The 20,971-nt window shown below is 42.2% G+C and overlaps 4 protein-coding genes across 4 annotated transcripts; all 4 read left to right on the top strand.

The window, feature by feature from the left end:
- Positions 1-414: 414 nt before the first annotated feature.
- Positions 415-2,054, top strand: BDQ94DRAFT_157630 (FAD-dependent oxidoreductase; the record flags this gene model as incomplete). Its single annotated transcript, XM_026768776.1, has 3 exons — positions 415-429; positions 735-1,304; positions 1,389-2,054. The coding sequence occupies 3 exons, from the start codon at positions 415-417 to the stop codon at positions 2,052-2,054; spliced, it is 1,251 nt and encodes a 416-aa protein (XP_026629808.1).
- A 9,927-nt stretch (positions 2,055-11,981) lies between these two features.
- On the top strand, positions 11,982-13,585 carry BDQ94DRAFT_157629 (uncharacterized protein; the record flags this gene model as incomplete). Its single annotated transcript, XM_026768775.1, has 6 exons — positions 11,982-12,173; positions 12,228-12,467; positions 12,517-12,567; positions 12,756-12,892; positions 13,112-13,397; positions 13,454-13,585. 6 exons carry the CDS (start codon positions 11,982-11,984, stop codon positions 13,583-13,585), a joined length of 1,038 nt encoding a protein of 345 aa, XP_026629807.1.
- Positions 13,586-15,192: 1,607 nt separating this feature from the next.
- BDQ94DRAFT_184874 (uncharacterized protein) lies at positions 15,193-16,694 on the top strand (the record flags this gene model as incomplete). The annotated part of the gene is made up of 4 exons (XM_026774744.1): positions 15,193-15,388; positions 15,442-15,509; positions 15,568-16,315; positions 16,381-16,694. 4 exons carry the CDS (start codon positions 15,193-15,195, stop codon positions 16,692-16,694), a joined length of 1,326 nt encoding a protein of 441 aa, XP_026629806.1.
- Positions 16,695-17,791: 1,097 nt separating this feature from the next.
- On the top strand, positions 17,792-19,862 carry BDQ94DRAFT_167653 (S9 family peptidase; the record flags this gene model as incomplete). Its single annotated transcript, XM_026770864.1, has 3 exons — positions 17,792-17,890; positions 17,942-18,708; positions 18,758-19,862. 3 exons carry the CDS (start codon positions 17,792-17,794, stop codon positions 19,860-19,862), a joined length of 1,971 nt encoding a protein of 656 aa, XP_026629805.1.
- Positions 19,863-20,971: the final 1,109 nt, after the last annotated feature.

Here is a 20,971-nt window from a genome sequence, read left to right as displayed (position 1 = left end):
TTCTCAGCAGAATGCGCGGTGTCCTTGTTAGCGAGACCATTTCCGCTAATTGTTTGGGAAAAATATTTTTACGCCACTATACTAACAGCAAGGATTTTAGACAAGCTGCATTCACATATCTCTGTCACAGTCACGTTCCTTTTCTATTGGTTACGTGACTATGCAAGATGACGCGACTTGTGCAATATTACCCCTCAGATCCACTACGGAGTAGAAAGATCGGAGATATATCCCATAGTAGCTACATTCGCGAGGGGTTTTCTGATATTGAAAAAAAAAAAAAAAAAAAAAATACACATAAAAAAAGGGGGGCGAGGGAAGGAAAAGAGAGGCTACAGACAACGGGAAGTGGTCATGCCACCATATTGTATACATCCACTACGCTTTGCCAACTACGCATTAGTTTGGCGTACCATGCAGAAACAGTTAGTCTACCAGCAGACCTCGAATCGTACTTTGGTAATGCTGACCGGGTCCTATATATTTCACTCGAGACAGCCTGCACGGGTCACCCGAGTTGCAATTTCTGGGTAGTGGTCCAAAAGGATAGCCCTCTTCGAGAATCCGGGAAGTTACCTGTACTAATTGAAGCATTGTATTCGGAGGTATGTACAGCACACTTGACCTTAGCCCTGAATTATTTTTCAAATTACACTACTGTGATATCTGTCACCTCTAACAAAATATGGATAAAGGCTAATATGTGTGCGAAAGACAGAATGAAATCTGCCCAGAAACTAGACATCGCCGTTATTGGTGCAGGATGGTATGGGTGTCATACTGCCTTGGAGTTGAAGAAAGAAGGGCATCATGTGGCTGTATTTGAGAGGAAGTCGGATATCCTTCATGGAATATCCGGGACCTTTGGGATTCGCTTACACAAGGGTCCCCATTATCCTCGTTCTAAGCCAACCCGGGAAGCTTGTCGGGATGTTTTTAAAGAATTTTGTCAAACTTATCCGGACCTCGTTGTGGCGCATGAGCGGTCTATCTATGGCCTCGGTCAAAAAGACGCTCTGGGATATGCTTCCAAAGTCACACCGGAAGTGTTCCATGATGTCTGTTATGAATCGCCGGAGTGTCGGACACTCGATGTCAAGCAGCTTGGGTTTGCAGGGCTTATAAGCGCTTATGATCTTGACGAGCCCAGCATCGTTATCGGAGATAGGCTACGGAGTGCTCTTGAAAGGAGATTGCACGATGCCTCCGTAGATATACACTTGGGCTGTGAGGTGAAGGGTATCACAAAATCCGATTCCAAGCAACAACTTTCAATGGACACAGTTGTGCATAGCTTTGATGTGGTTATAAATGCAACGGCATATCAAAGCCTCATACCACCCGATATTCTGAAATTGTTGCCGGTAAATATCGAGGTGACATACTAGGCTTGTATCGGCCTTGTTTACGAAGACCTAACGCCACAGGATGCTCCATTTCCATTCATTGTCATGGATGGATGGTTCCCTTGCATTATGCCAGCTGTCTCAACCCATGAACGGCCACATAGGGATTATCTCATCATTCATGGAGCGTACACCGTCATGGGTTCGTACGACAGTCTCCAAGAAGCACAGGACCTTCTTGGAAGGCTTGATGATGCTGTTATTGGAACGAAAGTCAGGTCACATATCGAGCATGAGCTCGACCGGTTCTGGCCTGGATACACCGCACGTTTCACTTACAAAGGCTGGAAAGGTACCACGTTGCCCAAATTGAAAACAAGAGCAGAGTTCCGCGGCTCCCTCACTTTTGAAAAAGACGGCATTATCTATATCTTCCCTGGGAAGGTCAATAATGTTTTCAATGCAGCTCAAGAAACCCTGACCCTCGTCGACCATATAGCTAAAGAAAGGACGGGAGTCTTGCCCTTGGCGCAAAATGGCACTTCTTCAGTCCATGCCTGTAACGGAGTGCGTTACACTACTGACGGTGCTATTTCTACCGCTAGTCAAGAACTTGCAGACCAACCCGGCGCTGGGGAGCAATCTACTAGCAATCTCCAAAGTTTATTCATCATGGATCCTGGATTCAAAAAGGGGGGTAAGCGGTAATGATGGTTCACAACTATCACAGCCATCCTACGATCGGTTCAATTGGTAGTACCCCGTCAGCGTGAACGTACTGTTCAGTTAGCACATTGCAAATCTTCCCTCAATTCGGGGGGTTTGTTAAAGATTGGCGGACTCATGGGCGTTTACCACTGTCAGCAATGTATCTAAGTCTATGGAACACAGACGGTAAATACAATGTGACTGGGAAGTGGTGGGTGGCGCTTTTCTCCCTTCCGTTCGCGACAGGAAAAGGCTTCTAAGTATCTCACTGCCTGCCGGGGAGGATAATATTACAAAGAGTTAGGGCAAATTTTACATAGGATTATAATATATGGTGCAAGTAGCCTTCAGCAGATGCTTAACCTTCGGGGGTGGTGAGATTGTTGAGCTTATCTTATCTTAACAGAACTGCTGAAGAATATTCAAGAGCCTAAGCTGATCTAATCCAGCAGGTTTTGAATTTTTAGTTCCTCATTTTCTCTTATATCTTCTATGACAGTCAGTGGTGTTCAGGATTATATAATATTATTTTATTTTAACGTAATCAACGGTCGGACGGGTCACACGGTCAGGCGGGCCACCCCTTCAAAAACACCATCTTGAATCTCCTACCGAGACTTTTCAACCATCACAAATACCACCAAAAGCATCTGTTCTATTAAAATCACAGATAGAGCAGGAAGACAGGATTCTTCTTACTATTAAAGCTATTCAGAAAGACTAATTTACTAATATACATAAAACAGTGCGTGTTTATAATATTACTTAAACTACCCTCCAGACTCGATTATCTGGACACATTTTTGCTAAAAATATAACTAACATATATTGAAAGTTATTAAATAATAAAGAAAAATCACTTATTAAATAAATTTTATCTTTAAATAAGCAAGGAGCAAATCCGCGGCCGCTTAATATTAAATATATAATTAATTTAATAATCTCTAAACAAGATTATTGTGATAGGACCTACTTGTCAGGGTAGAAAGCCTGTCGACTAGATAAGGAATCAGCCACTAAATACTGTAAATTTGTATAATAATAACAAAGATAGTCTATATCCACAAAATAGACTGATTATTAGAGAATCAGTAGTCTAGACAAGGAAATCAGTATCTTATAGATAACAGAAGACTGTAAAATCATTATCGATAATTTTATAACTTCTATAATTATTATAATATATTATTCCAATGACTTTTGTTTCTGATGGATAGATTATTTTATTATAAATAATATTCTTCTTTACTAGGACGAGCTATCCGGCTCGGATATCAGGAATAATCTTATATTTCTGATTTAGAATAGCAGGGATCTGATAATAACAAATTGTTACGGACCCCTGCTAGTTAACCTACTAGTAAGGCGGACTCGCCAGGCAGAAAGCGCCGATAAGGGCAGCGCTCGGGCAAAATCAAAACTGTTATTTAGTATAATCGCGGATTGCCAATACGACGCCCGGAACGGCCTCGCACCACGTGACTACGGTATATGGACAAACATATGGTATACGGCATACCATCATGGTCTACAACTATCATACTGGTATACGGCAGACCCGATGGTATACGATATAGTATACGGGGGATAGGATATATAAAGACACTCTCTTATGTATTTAGTTAGTTCTGTTCTTCGTGCTCAATACTACTATCTTTAAGTAATTATATGTTTGGAAGCTTAGCTACAGAACGCTCGTCCGTATTTACTTATAAATAACTGCGCGGCACTATTCGGCCTTACTTCTCTTCTCTTGTCCACGACCTAGTTGTCTCTCAGATAATTATCAAGTCGATACTACCTTGACATAATTCAGCAGTAAGTATACCAACGGGGCTAAGCTAACTGGGACAGGAAAATGATCCTAGGATTTGACATATTAAGCATCAGTCAGTACAAGTGTTCGCTGTTATAATTATCTATTATATTAACTATCTCAAACTCGCCATGTACTCCGCAGCAGGGCTCCAGTGCCCAAGGAGGGGGATAGCAGCAGAATCTAATAATATAGAAATTGATAAGTATAATTAATCAGTTATAAGAAAGTATTACCGCCTTGGAATAATAAAACCAGTTACTCGAGGGTCGCTTGGCAGTTAAATCTATCAAAGTCCAACTACTAGAATTATTTAATGGTAACTAATCAAGGCTTAGAGCTTTCTTGACTCAGTTAAACTTGTATTTTAATATAAATAAAGAGAAGCTCAGAAATAAGATTAACAAGATCTTCTTCGCGTCTATTTATCTAACCGGGACGGTGTTTAATTGGTTTGAACCCTACATCCGCGACTATCAAGAAAAGCCGGTAGGCGAACAGGATAATAATACTAAAAGAATCTTTGCTAGTTATGCCAGATTTAAAGAACGTCTCGAACAAACATTCAGAGACATCAACGCAGCACGCAACGCTGAATGAAAGCTATGGCAATTTAAACAGACTGGATCAGCATTTAAGTATATCTCTGAGTTCTTGCAAGTTATCAGTTACCTGGACTGGAACAAGGACGCCTACATCGCACGATTTGAGAAAGGACTCAAGATAGAAATCCAAGAAAAACTTATTTAATAAAAATAACCAGGAATATTATAATGAATGATTACAGCGGTAGTTAAGATCGATAATAAGTTATACGAATATAATATGAAATAGAAGAAAGACTGATGGACTAGTAAATCTATGTCTTGACAAAGCAACCAACAGGGCTACCAAGCTAATAATAAATGACTAGCACAGCCTAGGAGCTTAGAATACGAAGATCCCTACAGACCAAAATCAATAAAGCTGGATACAACGCAGTATCAGACTTAATGAAACGGAGTATCCAAGGAGGAACTTGAAAAATGTAAGAAAGACTACTTATACTTTAATTACGGCAAGGCGGGTCATTAGTCAAAGAACTGTAAATAATAACAGCAACAGCCTTAGAAGCAACTGAGAGCCATGAATGAAGGTTAGTCAGGACCAAGTAAAAAGACCAGAGAAGCCTATAATACCAGCATCAGATTAGCAGAAGTCTGGATAGAAACCACAACACCGCCACAAGATAGCAAGGAGCTACGAGCCACGTAATAAGAATAATTACTAGTATTAGTAAATAGAATATATCAAGAATAGTTAAGATAACAGATCCTAGTAGATAAGCTAACAGCACCACCAGAGCAACAGGACAAGGTCCACTGACTCTATGAATTATTTAATTAGCCAGCGGAGATTAATAGTAATGAGCCAGCTCTAGAGAACAAATATCCCGGCATAATTTAAAATAAATTTAATCCTCTGGATAAAGAGTACAGTACTCAAATAAAGGACCTTGAATCCAGTAAGAAGGAATCCATTGATATATCAGATATTTTGGAAAAATTTCTATCAGGAAATAACGAGAAATGTCCGACGCAACGAGACAGTAATAAGAAAAACCAAGAACCAAATAAAAACAATATTATATACTAATTAAACAAGATTATCACGGAATGCCGAACGAACCCGGCATAATTCTGTGTTGAACTAAAGAAATTCATGCAGTACTGCCCACATTGGAACCTCAGATATTGGAAGGCATGGAATATAATATAGAAGAAATATCTAACAAGATGCTCTACTCATCCAAAGATATACAATCACTGCGGACATGATAATAAGGATTATTACTAACAGCTACACGCGGTTAGCCAGAAAAAGAAAGTATTCGGAGTACACCCACAATGCGATAATCCAGGATGCATGTGCATACACTTCAAAGGAAATCCTGGGTACAAGAGACACGACGAGCTTTTTTAGATCATGTGCTACACCAACATATACACCACGCACCATAATCAGAAGTACATCGCAGGATACAGACCCGAAGTACTAAATATGATTAAGATTAAACAGGAATATTATCCATGCTGTAATTTAAATTATTTATATATAGGGTACCGACGACACCCACACCACGAATTCATGCATTGGCTAGCGTGCTACGACGACCAGTGTATGGCACATTACGCTGCAAAAATCAAAGGATCGAGATTTCCGAGAAAATTATCTAAGCAGAATGAATCCAATTAGTCAGAACAGTAATTGGCGGCTACTGAATCAGGAAGACATATAAAAGTCCAGGCAACCATACTAAGTTAAACAGCTCAAGTGCTGGTAGACTCTGGTATAACCAGAAATTACATGCATCCACGATTCATGCAGTAACTGGGAATATTAGAAAAGCAAAAGACAAAGCCAGAACTAATCACAGAACTAAATAGAGAGAACCTGGAGACTCTTATGTTGATAGTCGAATCAGGGACTATACCTATGACAGTAACAGGTTACTTTGAATATATAGATTTTGATGTGACACCGCTAGGACGGTATAATATTGTATTAAAAATTCCATGGCTCAGGAATCATAATTTATAGATTAATTAGAGGACCGATAATCTCTAATTCACAAATTATAATTGCCCAAGACAGTAACAGCAAGAACCAGGTATGGGGTCTGGATCTGTACAGCCCGTTATACAGCACGAGGCTGAAGCGAGGACTAAGCAATCTATCAGAAGATTGAAGACACCACAGAAGTCTAATACACCAGGCACCGTAGGAAACTTAGAGAAAAATAGCATCTCAGAAATTATGGAACGGATATTAACAGCAATAAAACCATTACAGATTAATAAGCTAATATACCTACCAGAATAGACACCGGACATACTATAAGGGTACTACAAGCTATGTCTAAGTAGCATTAACAGAGACTGGAATCATGTACACCAGGCTACGGGGCCAGGGAGCCAGGTCCAAGGACCTAGATCCAGCGACACAGGTCAAGGAACTTAAAATAAATAGAGACCTGAGCATGATAATACAAGGCTAAGAGAGTCACAGAAACTCTGAGCTGTGACTAAGAATAACCCGTACGTCCCGCTATAATATAAAAGATTCAAGGATCTGTTTAAACAGTTAGAAAAATCTGAATTATCTCAGCATAGAAAGCATGACCACATTATTCCTCTTCAGAAAGATAAAATCCCGGGATATAGAAAGATATACCCGATATTAAAAAAGAAATTACAGATATTATAGAATTACATTAATAACTAATTAATAAAAGAAAATATCAGACTATCTAAGTCACCTGTAGGACATGGGATCCTATTCACAGCTAAAAAGAACGGAATCCTACAATTATATATAGACTATCGACCACTCAATATATTTATAATCAAGGATTGTCACCCGTTACCCTTGATCTCAGAAATCCAGGATAAGATACGAGGGGCGAAATAGTTCACTAAACTCGACATCACGGATGCGTATTACTACATACGCATTGCTAAAGGAGAAGAATAGAAAACTGTATTCAGAATAAAATACAGGTATTTTAAATACTTAGTTATGCTATTCAGGCTAACCAACGCACCCGCGATATTTTAACAATTTATTAATGAAGTATTAGAGGAACACCTTGATAGATTTATAATCGTCTATCTAGACGATATCTTGGTCTTTTCGAGAACCGAGGATGAATATGTCAGATATATAAGACTTATATTATACAGGCTATGATTATACCGATTACGATGCAAATTGAAGAAGTGCAAATTCCATGTACAGGAAACGGAGTTCCTGGGACACTGGATATCTACGGAGAAAGTCCATACTGAGCGAATTAAAGTGTAAGCCATATGGGACTGGCCTCAGCCGAAGAATCTAAAGAAGCTTCAGCAATTTGTCGGACTAGTTAATTACTATCGATGATTCGTGGACGGATATGCTATCTATATGATACCGCTGTTCGAGCTCATGAAGAAGACGCAAGAGTATAAATAGAAAAAACCGCAGTAGCGCGTGTTCGAAGATATTAAACACCGACTCACTATGTCACCAGTACTAGTGCAGCACGATCCAAAAAAGGAAACTACTATCGAAACCGACGCATCGGACTACGCTATTGACATGCATATGACGCAGCCAGGAGACGACGGAAAACCCAGACTAATTGTATTCTATTCAAGAAAGTTAGTTCAGGCAGAACTCAACTATAACATCCATGATAAGGAATTGCTAGTTATAATAATAGTATTCAAGCAATGGAGGGTCTATCTCAAGGAAGCAAGATATACTATTATTATAAAGACAGATTATAAAAACTTAATCTACTTCATAATAACCAAAGAATTGACCAGAAGACAGGCAAGATGGGCAGAAGTTCTATCATAGTATAATTTCCGTATCATACACTATAAGGAAATAGAGAATGGACACGCAGACGCGTTAAGCCGCAGACCAGATTACAAGTTAGAGAAAAAGACCATTGAGCCAGCCATCCTAAAACAGAATAAGAATAAATTAATCAGCTACAATAAAGCCAACCTCGCAGCAACGCTAGAGATCGGCAGTGACCTGACTAAATGACTAACTGATGCCACCAGGGCCGATAAAACGCTCCAGGAAATGAACAAGGGCTCACCGGACAAAATTACTATTAATAAGGAAGAATTAGCCTACTTTCACGGACTAATCTTTGTATTAACCAGCATGAGAACAGAAATCATGGCTATACATTATAACAAACTACTCAAGAGCCACTTAGGAGTCGAGAAAACCACGGAATTAATTACTAGAAATTATTATATTCCGAACCTCAGGCAAAAGATACGCGATTATATTAGATAATACAAGACATGTATTAGAAATAAACCCGCGAGGCATCAACCCTATAGACAAATGCAAGTACAGAAGGCACCACAACGACCATGGAAATAGATAATAATTGACTTCGTCGGACTATTACCTGAATTAAAAGGATATAATACTATTACAGTCATCACTGACTGCCTTACCAAATATATCCATCTTGTACCAAGCAAAATGATAATGACAGCAATACAGATGGCAGAACTGTTTTTAGGAAATATTGTTGCAAATCACGGGATGCCAAAGTACATCATGTCAGACCGAAATAAACTGTTTATTTTAAAGTTCTGGAAATCACTCGCGGATCTCATGGAAATTGAAGAATGAATAACAACGGCTTATTACTCTCAGACAAACAGACAAACAGAAAGAATTAACCAGATAATCAAGTAATATCTGAGATATTATATCAATTACTAATAGAATGATTAGGCAGATCTGTTGCTTATAATACAGTTCTTGTATAATAATACTAACCATTCAACCATTGGAGTCTTACCATTTTACACCAATTATGGTTACCACCCAAGATTCTTGGAGACATCATTGGGAAAACAACCAGTTGCTGATATAGCTAAAGATATTATCGCGTTTACAGGATACATGCACGCCCAGCTATCCCGAGATATCAAATTCATGAATTTACGAAGCAAGATCTACTACAATCACTGATATAGAAAGAAATCTAATCTAAAGAGAGAGGAGAAAGTGTTTCTGCTCCACTGAAATATCAAGATAAAATAATCAAGCCAGAAACTCGATTACCATAAACTAGGACCATTTATCATCGAGGAAAAGAAAGAACCAGTCAATTATAAATTAAAATTACTGAAATTAATGAGCAAAATTTACCTAGTGTTTTATATCTCGCTATTAGAACCCGCACCAAAGAACGCTAGAATCGCAGAAAACATGGAAATCAACGATGACACCGAACAAGAATACAAAGTTGAAAGGATTCTGGACTATAAAAAGATTAGCAGTAAATCATATTATTTAGTAAAATAGAAAGGCTATGATACCTCAGAAAATACATAGAAATCTATCAAGAATTTAACAGGCTGTCACCGGCTTGTGGAAAAGTATCACCAACAGACAAGTCAAAGTTCGCCCAGAAGAAAGGAGAACCAACTAACTAAGTCAGACTAGAATTATCTGACACAGTAGCAAGTTAAGCAGCGTCATGCTTATCAGCTAGGCGCTCCAGCTCCCGGAGATCCTCGGTGCTTGGAGGATTCTTACCATCTAATAAATCTAGTACATTCGAGTCATGATCTAGCATCTGACCACCACGATTCTTAAGGAACTTTCGATATTTTCACAGATATTTTATTTTTATAAACAGCTGCTTAATCTGCTCTTCAGTCTCTTTGATCTCTTGAGCTATTTTTTCTTCATCGCGCTGAAGTTTATCCTACTCGGAATCACTGTGGAAACGTTTCTCGCACTTACGGCCGCGACGAGTACAGGCCGCACAATTTCGGTTTTTGGAATCCATGAAGCAAGGAAGACCGTGGAAATCACACCAAATGCAAGAAAATTTGATCTGGACACTGTTACGGATAATCCGGTCAGCTTGATGGCAACGCTCCTTGTAATAATTACGCAGAGGCATGATGACCCATCCTGAAAGAAAGAAAGAAACTGAAGGACCCAGTCAACGCACACGGGGAATACGCATTTTTATGTTTCTTGAAGACAAGAAATCTTAAAGAAGGGAAAGTGATATTACGGATCCCTGCTAATTAATCTATTAATAAGGTGGACTCGCCAGGCAGAAAGCGCCGATAAGAACAGCGCTCGGACAAAATCAAAACTGTTATTTAGTACAATCGCGGATTGCCAATACGACGCCCGGAACGGCCTCGCACCACGTGACTACGGTATATGGACAAACATATGGTATACGGCATACCATCATAGTCTACAACTACTATACTGGTATACGGCAGACCCGATGGTATACGATATGGTATACGGGGGATAGGATATATAAGGATACTTTCTTATGTACTTAGTTAGTTCTGTTCTTCGTGCTCAATACTACTGTCTTTAAGTAACCATACATTTGGAAGCTTAGCTACAGAACGCTCGTCCGCACTTACTTACGAATAGCTGCGCGGCACTATTCGGCCTTACTTCTCTTCTCTTGTCCACGACCTAGTTGTCTCTCAGATAGTCATCAAGTCGATACTACCTTGACGTAGTTCAGCGGTAAGTATACCAACGGGGCTAAGCTAACTGGGACAGGGAAGCGATCCTAGGGTTTGACACAAATAAAGAATTTATAAAGTATATAATATAAATAGAATTATATACTGTTTCTATATAGCTTTATCAGTATTTAGATATGTTTATATTAGTAGAATCTTAATAATAAGAAGTAAATAACAAAATTTTTATATATTATTTTTCTTCTTTCTCTTTATTCTTTTTTTTATATAAATATTACTTTCTTTTTTTATAGTTATTTTATTTATTATTTATCTGTATTGTATTAATTATTTATTATTCTTATTATCTTTTATTTTTTCTTAGCAATTAAATATCTAATTATATTTATTCTATTTCTGAATTATCAGTAGATTAAATTATACTCATTATTTTGCTTCTAATAGCGGATAGAGGAACTGGCCAGTATTATTATTGTTATATAAATATAATAAATAAGATATAATCTGTATATAAAATAATAATTAAACTGTGCTGGCTCTGGTATATATATAATTTTTATATTTTTATAAAATATTTTAAATCCGAAACTATGGAGATCTAAAAAGTTTTTAAGATTAATTATATTTTAAATAAAGAAAATCTATTCTGTATTAATAGTATTACAATTATTTAAATAGTTATGAAATAGTAGAATTTTATAGATTTTCTTTAATATACTATAGTTAATATATTTAGACGGCCGCTGGTATGCTCGGAAATAATATTAAATTTATAAAATTTCTAGACTGGTATTATATATATATTTTTTATAATATAAAAGATAAAGAGAATGAGATATTTATTAATTTTAATAAAAAAGTTCTTTATACTGTTAATAAATATGTAGTATATTTTATTAAGATCTTTATTTAAATAATAATTATATATTATTATAATTATAGCTTATCAGCAGTACAGAAAGCTGTATATAATAATAAGTTTATTTATTAATTAATATACTAACCATGGCCCACACAGCACATCTTCGCAGGATGTCAGGTTGGAAAAACTGCAGACTAACTTGAATGCAAAGCAAAATGAGATTCCCTGCTGGGCATATTATTTGCGCTGCCATCAGCTTTGGTCTATTGGAAGCTGCCAAGGGACTAGATGAAGGCCTCATCGCTATCACAGTGAACCTACCATCGCTCGTCCTGAAATCTGACCTTCATGCAAGCAACCTGAGTGCTGCCGCAAAAGCCAATCAATTATCGAACATCACGTCGATGGTTCATCTGGGTAGTTTGCCTGCTGCCCTACTCGCCTTTCTGTTTAGTGACTAGATTGGCCCTCTCTGGACAATGCGGCAATTGTGCATGCTTTGGATCATAGGCGCGGTCATTTTCATCACCTCAGCAGGAGAATCCGGCCAGCTCATTGCTGCTCGCTTCGTCATGGGCATGGGCATCGGCCAGGCAGGCATTATCGGTCCCATTTATCTCGCGGAAGTGGCACCCACGGTTTGGCGAGGGCTACTAGTCGGCATTTATGCCTCATTTGAGTATATTGGGGTTCTGATCGGGGTAAGTATATGACTGTATCTCAACTTGATTATACCGTTGACATTCAAAGTACTTCGCCGGATACGGTGCCTCCCTGCACCTGTCAAACAACAGCGATCGGGTCAACAATGAATTATTCCTCAATCCTGTCAAAATATGTTTTCTGGTCTCCTGCCCCTTTTCTCTCTCAGCTGTGTCGAAAGCCCCCGATACCTGTGCAAAACACATCGCACTGTGCAAGCTGCCCGGGCCCTTGGACGCCTGCGCTGACTCCCCTCGGACAGTCCTAATATCACGGACGAACTACAGGTGATTCAAAAACAAGTTGCTGTCGATAAGACGAAAGAGGGACGATGGCCATTACTGGAACCGTGGAACCTACTCTCCGGACAAGCCGTCAATCGTTCCCGACTCTTATTTCTGATCTCCGCGCAGCTACTCAGCCAGTGATCGGGAACAAATGCCATTACCAGTAAGTCGCCCACACAGCTTCCGAACATTCACTCATACAGAACACAAAACCATAGCATACGCCCCCAATTTCCTTTCGCTACTCGGAGTAATCGGCACATCCGAAAAGCTACTTAAAACCGCCATCTTCGGAGCTGTGAAACTCGCAGCGGCCCTGATATGTGCCTTCTTCTTTATTGACCAGATCGACGCAGGCGGTCGCTCATGGCTGGAATTATCCTCCAGCTGCTTGCTCTTCTTTATGTTGCTATCTCCCTAATCGTCACATCCTCGTTGGGCTCAGATGCGCACTCGGAGGATGTCCACCGCGCAGCAATCGCCGCGATCGCTTCTATTTACGTGACGGGCGTCGGGTATGCCTTTGGCTGGAACTCGATTCAATATCTGATCCATGCAGAGATGCTTCCCTCGTCAGTGCGAACGCTAGGCACAAGTATCCTGATGTGCATTCACTATGCCAATAGGTTTGCGCTTACCAAGGTATGAGCTTACTTCCCCTCTTGTTACCAGTGTGAAACCGGTTGCTCATAAATCAGGCCGTTCCGACAATGACGTTGGCCGATGCACTCCAGTCTAAGGGAACATTTTGGTTCTTTTTCGTGGTTGCGTTCTTGGGGTTCCTGTGGGGAATGTTTTTGTTGCCGGAAACAAGCGAGATGATTAGGTGAAATTGCTACTGTGGTGATTTGTTTACAGCCCCGATAATTACTAGTTTTCCGAAGCCTGACTTACGTTTCTTCATGCGGCGACAATTGGCTGCCATTCGTTGACCCTCATGGCCTTACAGGTCACCGCGACGTTGGCTCATCTAACTAGAAAGTTATGCATTCATTTGTTTGGAGGATTTCCACTCAGAGGCCGTACATAGTCTTTCCTTGATACACAAACAGAATCAATACCTGCAAAAGCAGCTATTTATCCCATCCTCCTCCTAATCGAACAGTACCCCAAACTAAGCAGCACACGCTCTATGCAATCTTTCAAACTCGAAACCCAGGTAACTAGAGCGGGAGTCAAAACCTTGAGAAACAATCTTCCTTCTCAAATACCTACCCTTTAATCATCCCTGAAAATTCTGTCTATCCCTGTTTTTGATTTATCACTAGTAAACACTTGTAAGTTTTACCCGAAGGGGCCCCGACAACGCCCTTCCGACAGGATTGAACGGCTGCGGGCCCTCTTGTGGACGGTACTGAAAGGTCGGTTAGAAATCCGGTGGGACCTTTCGCTCATGGGGCCTCTCATTGTCAACTAACAGTTGACCTTCTAATTATCTGTCTTGTTCAAATGAAGGATGTATTTAGGCATCCTCCATCTGACTTGTGAAACTCCCGTGCAAGGCCCTCCTGACACCTGTCCAATCGGTAACATGGCTGTTGCGGCCACGTAGGCTAAGCTTTGCGCTAATGACCAGCGAAAGCTTGGGTGGAAGGCACTTTCACAGGTAATTTTCAAATTCAGGCCTGGATCATTGAAAGGTTTCTGGGGCGCGACCGGAGTCTGCTGCCGTGAGATATGAAATTAAATCCCAGGTCTACATTGTGAGAGAGCTTGAGGTAGACACCCCTAGCACCACATTAACTAACAGAACAGATTTAGAAATAATTAAATGGAACACGGCACACTCTTCCCCGTTCTCTGCAGTGTTGCCAAAACCATCTGGGGTGGGGCCACCAACCAAGAAAATCCCTCAAGACTCTAAGGTACTCCACCCTCAGCCCTATCGCGAGGGGTATCCCTCTCTGTTCCGCCGTCCGGAAGAGGAAAGTCGTTCGCTTTTTCCGGCCACATAACTTGTTCCTCGGCTGGAATAGAAAACACAGCTGGAGCGTCTTTCCACGGCACCATCAGATGCCCTGATTGCCTGCTGCACACAATTTATTCCTGCTTCCATATTGCTTGTTAAGAGACGCATGATGTTGAATATGACAGACTGGTCAAAATTAACTCGTAGTCTGCTTGGATCTTTTCCCGCACCTGATAAATGCTATGCGTAGCTTTGTTGCCTGCCCGTTTGCCACCGGGAATCTGGGATCGAAATAGGGCGGACCGCGGTGCTCATGAGGGAGCTCAGAGGATGCACTGTCTGGATCCTGCTTCTATAAATATACATGTTTCCCATTGTTTATGCCGTAGAGGCGACGGATGCTTTTTAATCTGCTCTCATCATACACCCAGTTGTCCGCTAATCAGCCCAAAAAGCAAAGTATAAAGTTTTCCACCATATTCGATCGCAACGATAACGATATTAACATCAATATTTTAAACTCAAAGTATGGCACCCAGGCTACACATTAAGATCAATCATTTTCCGGTATCAGATTCGGGATCCGCGAGTACAATAGGGGCCAGCTCAAACCAGACCAATCCCATTATCACCGACAGCTTTCTGGATGGAGAGGTCGTCATCTCCATGAACAATTTCAACGAAACCATCGACCGTTCTGCAATAGTCGAAGTTACTTTTGAGGGTAAAACTAAGCCAGCACCTAGCTCAGTTCTAACACTAATTCATATTTACCAGGCAAGCTATCCACATCCATCCATCTGAACATCTCGACCCAACTTCTCCGCATGGCTAAAAATCTCATTGTAAGAAGGTCCACCTTCTATATTTCTGATTAGGATATGCATCCTAATTGCCATCCAGCTCATCCGAGCATCTGACGTTCGCGAATTATATCAAGCCCCATCCGACACCACCTGCTCACCCTCCCAAACCTTCATCCACCCTTTCCACTTCAACATCCCTTGGACGAGCGACCCAAACTCATCCTCCTCCGCCTTCGAAACCGGTGTTCCTCTTCCTCCATCCCTCTCCTTCAAACCTATATCCGCCTATGAGTCTAACAACCTCACTCTCCGCGGCCACTGTCGCATAGAATACTGCCTCAAAGCCCGCCTCTTTAATCAAAGCAGCCGTATCGCCGAAGCCGAGTTCCCAGTAACCCTTGTCCCCCCACAAGAATGTCCTCCCCCTATCTGTATCACCGACTTTCCTCACGAATATACTCTTAACTCATTTCAGCGCATTCGTGATCTCCTATCCCGCCGCGGTCTATGGCACCTGTCCGTTGAGACGGAACAACCCACCTTGTTTCATCTTAATCGCCTTAATAGGGCAGTGTTTGTCCCTTTGACATGGCGGTATCAGTGTTTAGGCCCTTCAGGACATCATCAGATCATTCATCCGCCGGTTCTATTTGCCAACGTTCAAACATTTCTTAGCGCGACGACATTTATATCTGTTATATCCCAGTCCCGCGTCCCGACCCGGACTGAAGCCAACAAATTAAAGAATTTCCGGCTCCTCGCGGATACAACCCGAGTTGGGACTACACAAGTCCGCAAAGTACGGATTGCGTCGTGGAAACCTAAATTACGTGCCCATGATACTGGTATGTATCTTCCATACCGTCACGTATCGACCGCAAACAAGAAACTAACCTCACATACCAAGAAGGTACCACATCCCAGGATCAACCGGTATGGGAATCAACCGCCCATCTAATCTTCACCTTCGACGAGAACGATTACATGCCGCCTACCTTTACACATCCTTATGTTTCGAGGAGGTATAGTTTAATTATCGGTATTGAAGTCGACAGTTTTCGAGACACGAATTTTCAACTTCAAGTGCCGGTACACGTGTCCTATGACCGCAGACAGGGTAATGCCTCGTCTATCTGTGAGGATGTTCGGGTACCGTTAGATGCACATATGGTGGATGAGGATGTATTGTTAGAAAGTTGTAGTCCGCCGCCTTATATGGCTTGATATTATCCTTGCATATTCAGGTGTGTATGAGAATAGGATTCTGATTGAACTTGGAAAGTAAGATTGTCAATGCCCTTGGGGGATGGGGATTGAGGGAGATGTTACATAAGTGATACTCAGTCTACCTTAAAGAGACACTCAAAGGTAAGTAATAACAATGCGGGCTCGTTCATACTATCATAATTTAGATAGTCGAATTACTGTGGCCGAGGTATGTGTCGCTCGTTTGGAGGACAGTCATATTAGGGGAAGTGTGTAGATACCCGGCTAAAGTAATCTAGTATTCTGTAGAACCTTCTGAGAAGGTATTTGGTAAAACCATGCAATCCCTAACCATTAGGGAATGTTGTGACTACTCGAGTGTACTCTCCTGCCCATGGCAACAACCGACAGTTACATGATATAGACCAGTCACAGTATCATGATTACTCAATACCCCCATACCATAAATCATCCAGAACCAAATTCGTCGACTGTTTAATTGTTATTATAATCTTTCCCTCTTAAATCCCACTAAGGTACCATCCACAACTCCAACCAGCCTACGAGGTACCGTATAAGTGAGGTAGTATTCATCGTTGGTACCGGCTAACCGGCAACGGTTCCCACCTCGGCGGAACGTACTGCATACTCAATAACTTAAAATATATAAATTATATAGAAGCAGGTTATATAAAGTATTTAATACTGGTTATCCTGCTGCACCGATTATAATAACAAAGACTATTCTTATATATCCACATTCAATCAATATTCAGTCCGACTCTCTATATATTATCTGTAAAGTATTAAATTACTTAATTTTAAATCGATCATTATAATTTAGTAGGCAGAGCGGCCAACTGCCGGCAGCTCATCCCAGCGGGTAATTGTCCGATTATGTTAACTACTGATTATTATGATTATGTAATCTCACCGCAATATGAAATTATCCCAGTGGGGCTTGCTACGCGACTGTCCCGAAACAACCTAATTGATGGTGAGTCAGAAGAGATCCTCTAGGTTATCGCAAAAGTCTGCACTGTCTATTGGTAGCTTCTCGCAATCCTGGTCTATTAGTTTCTCGTTCTATTTCTGGGCATCCGGAAATCCTGAGAATGCCTCCCTCTCATGCACCGTACGGCAAATGGACAAGCCCACTCACCGCGGACCGGTTGTCAACTGACAGCATTTCGCTGCACGAAGTAGTCGTTGATGTATATGCTCTGTTCAATCCAGCTTACTTGGTCTGTCGCTAACAGGTACAGGAGTCAACTGGTGCTATTTACTCGGTGGAGTGTCACCCTACCGAAGGTGGTCGCTTTGCAATCATCCAACATCTCAACGGACAAAGCCGGGACGTCTTACCAAGAGATTACAGTGCACATGCAACGGTGCAGGAGCTTGGAGGCGGCTCCATCTTGATGAGGCCGGATGGAAGAGTTCTCTTCTCAGACGAGAAATCTTGCAGTCTGTATTTATTAGATCCGGCATCAAGTGAAGTCGTTCTCGTGCATTCGACAGTCCAGGGCGTTCGATATGCCGATTTCTGCAATCATCCCGTCGATACGCAGTGGGTGCTTGCAATCAAAGAAGACCACCGAGATGCGACCCCTGAGACCCAGGCAACCGACGTGCACAACACTTTGGTGGCGATTGACATTCTCTCTGATACAGAAGTCACCATTGCTCAGGGCGATGACTTCTATTCGCATCCTAAGTTTGATCCGTCAGGCAAACATGTCTCATGGATCCAATGGACTCATCCTGACATGCCCTGGACAGGAACTGTGCTTTACGTAGCCGAGTGGGCGGGTGGATGTCTGAGGAATATAACCAAGGTCGCTGGGGAGTACCAGAAAGAAAGCATCGCTCAGCCGAAATGGGGGCTGGATGGAGCACTGTACTTTGCATCCGATCGTACGGGCTATCTGCAGCTGTACTCATATAACGTACACGATACTTCCGTTCGCGCTCTATATCTGGAGGGCCTGGCGAATGCAGACTTCGCCGCTGCCGAGTGGGAGCTGGGCAGGTAACTCTTCCGTCGCTTGCCAGTTGATCAAGGCAACTGACATTCACAGTTCCACCTATATATCACTCGACGAAAAGACTATGGTGGCGACGGCTATTACTCATGCCACCAGTGAGCTTGTTCTTATCGACATCCCCACATTGTCGGTCAAAAAGCTGGGGCTTCAGTACGTGGACATCGGAGTTCGTGCCAATGGTATTTTCCGCGCTTCATCCAGCTCCTTCGTTGTCGTCGGCGCCTCAACGAAGTCTCCCCAGGAACTCAGTTTGATTTCGCTTACCTCTTCATTTGAACCGATTACAACCGTCCTGAAATCAACAGCATCATTCAACCTGGCACCAGATTACGTTTCTGCCGCGAAAGAATACACTGCCCCTCAGAAGTACGGTCCTAGATGTGACGGAAACGTACACATGTTCTACTTCCCCCCTTGCAATCCCGAGTTCGAGTGCGACGGACATCTTCCACCTCTTTTAGTGTACGTCCACGGCGGACCAAATGGATGTGTCACTCCCGCGCTGAACCTAGAAATCCAATACTGGACCACGCGCGGATTCGCCGTCTGTGCCCTCAACTATACCGGTTCGACCGGTTTTGGGCGGGAATACCGAGAACGACTTTCCGGGTACTGGGGCCTCGTGGACACAGGCGATGCAGTTAGTGCCGTGGAATTTCTGGCTAATGAAGGGTTGATCGACAAAGCCCGCGTAGGGATCTACGGCGGCAGTGCGGGTGGTTACCTTACGCTGCAGGCTCTGCACATGTATCCTGATGTCTGGGCAGCAGGAGTCAGCTCCTACGGCATCAGCGACGTGAGGGCACTCCAGGCTGATTCTTATAAGTTTGAGAGTCAGGATGTGGACCGATTACTATTGAGCAAGACTGCAAAGGAAGACAGGGAGCAGGAGCTCACAAATCGCAGCCCATGCAATTATGCCCACAAAATGAAGGCCCCACTGCTGTTGCTACAGGGGACGTCGGATATGGTGGTTCCCGTGGCCCAGGCAAGAATGATGGCTAACGCCATGCGTGTGCATGGACGTGTCGCGGAAGTGGTCGAATTCGAGAATGAAGGCCATGGGTGGGTTGGCGAGAAGACCATCTACGAGTCCTACAAGCGGAAGGAGGATTGGTGGACACGCCATTTAACTTGAGTTCAAAATATTGCGTGACATGCGATGAATCAACGGACTTATTGGGTGATGCACTTTCTGGGTAAACATCTCTTTAACGGCCCTTTCCTTATTATTGAGAGTGGTCATAACTAGTGCTGATAAGTAGAATCTCCATCTGGTGATGGTTATGATCAGCGGGTCCAAAGTACTACTCTTTCGATGACACTATCAAGTCTGTTTTGTCCACCTTCATATTATCCTTCTGAAATTTCCAGGGCCCCTGAAACATATACGTGACGGAGAATGTGCTCCGATAAGATCAAGCAGCTAGTAAAATCCCTGTCAAGAATATCAAGGCGAGATGCGCCGTCTCAAGACCGTTACACAGCCACCACCCAGTGACCATGACAGAGGAATCATCAGCGTCATCCTAGGTAGTGAGAGAAGCCTTGATGACCCAGATGACCATAAAACAGGCCATGGGATAGTCCCCATCAGACAGAGGCCAAGAAGCAGCCGCTGGATTAAAAGAAGATTGCAGCCTCCACAGTGAGAAAATGATACGCAGGGTCCAACCAAGCACTTTGCTCTTGGCGAAACCTTGTCACTAGGGAATCCATCCGAAATTGCCAGAACGGCAACACGGCGCTGCGACGATCCCCTCAATACGAACAAATTAGTGAGCCCACCAAAGACGGGGACGGGAGGATTAGGCTGGCAATGGGTCCCTTGAGCCCCAAGAAGGTGGTCGATCTCAAAACTAGAACCTCTGATAGAGCCGCAATTTGCCTGGAGACAGTTGTCTACCGACAGCGCAACGTGGAATATGTCATTCTAAGGGCATATGGTTGGCTGGCCAAGAGTACCTCTTGCAGCCATAGCTTGCCTGGGCTCCAAGGTAAAGGATCTGGTGTTCCATGATATCGAGATGATCATAGGAAATGACGACGGAATGGATTGTCTTGGCGTTCAAGGGCAACACAGGATGGAGCTTGAATACCACGCCTCCACCGCATAGCATTCTGGAAATGATGGTACATTTTCTGTGTGGGTGCATCCTCTTCGTTATACCTCTCGTCTTCCATCTCGTCCGGTAGTTGAGACCACCGTTATTGTTTAAGCCCTCTCATTCTCACCCCGAGCATTGA

Source organism: Aspergillus welwitschiae (genome assembly GCF_003344945.1).
Source record: "Aspergillus welwitschiae strain CBS 139.54b unplaced genomic scaffold BDQ94scaffold_6, whole genome shotgun sequence".
NCBI lineage: Eukaryota > Fungi > Ascomycota > Eurotiomycetes > Eurotiales > Aspergillaceae > Aspergillus > Aspergillus welwitschiae.
The sequence above is the reverse complement of the archived record's forward strand: the minus strand, read 5'-3'. Positions and strand labels throughout refer to the sequence as shown.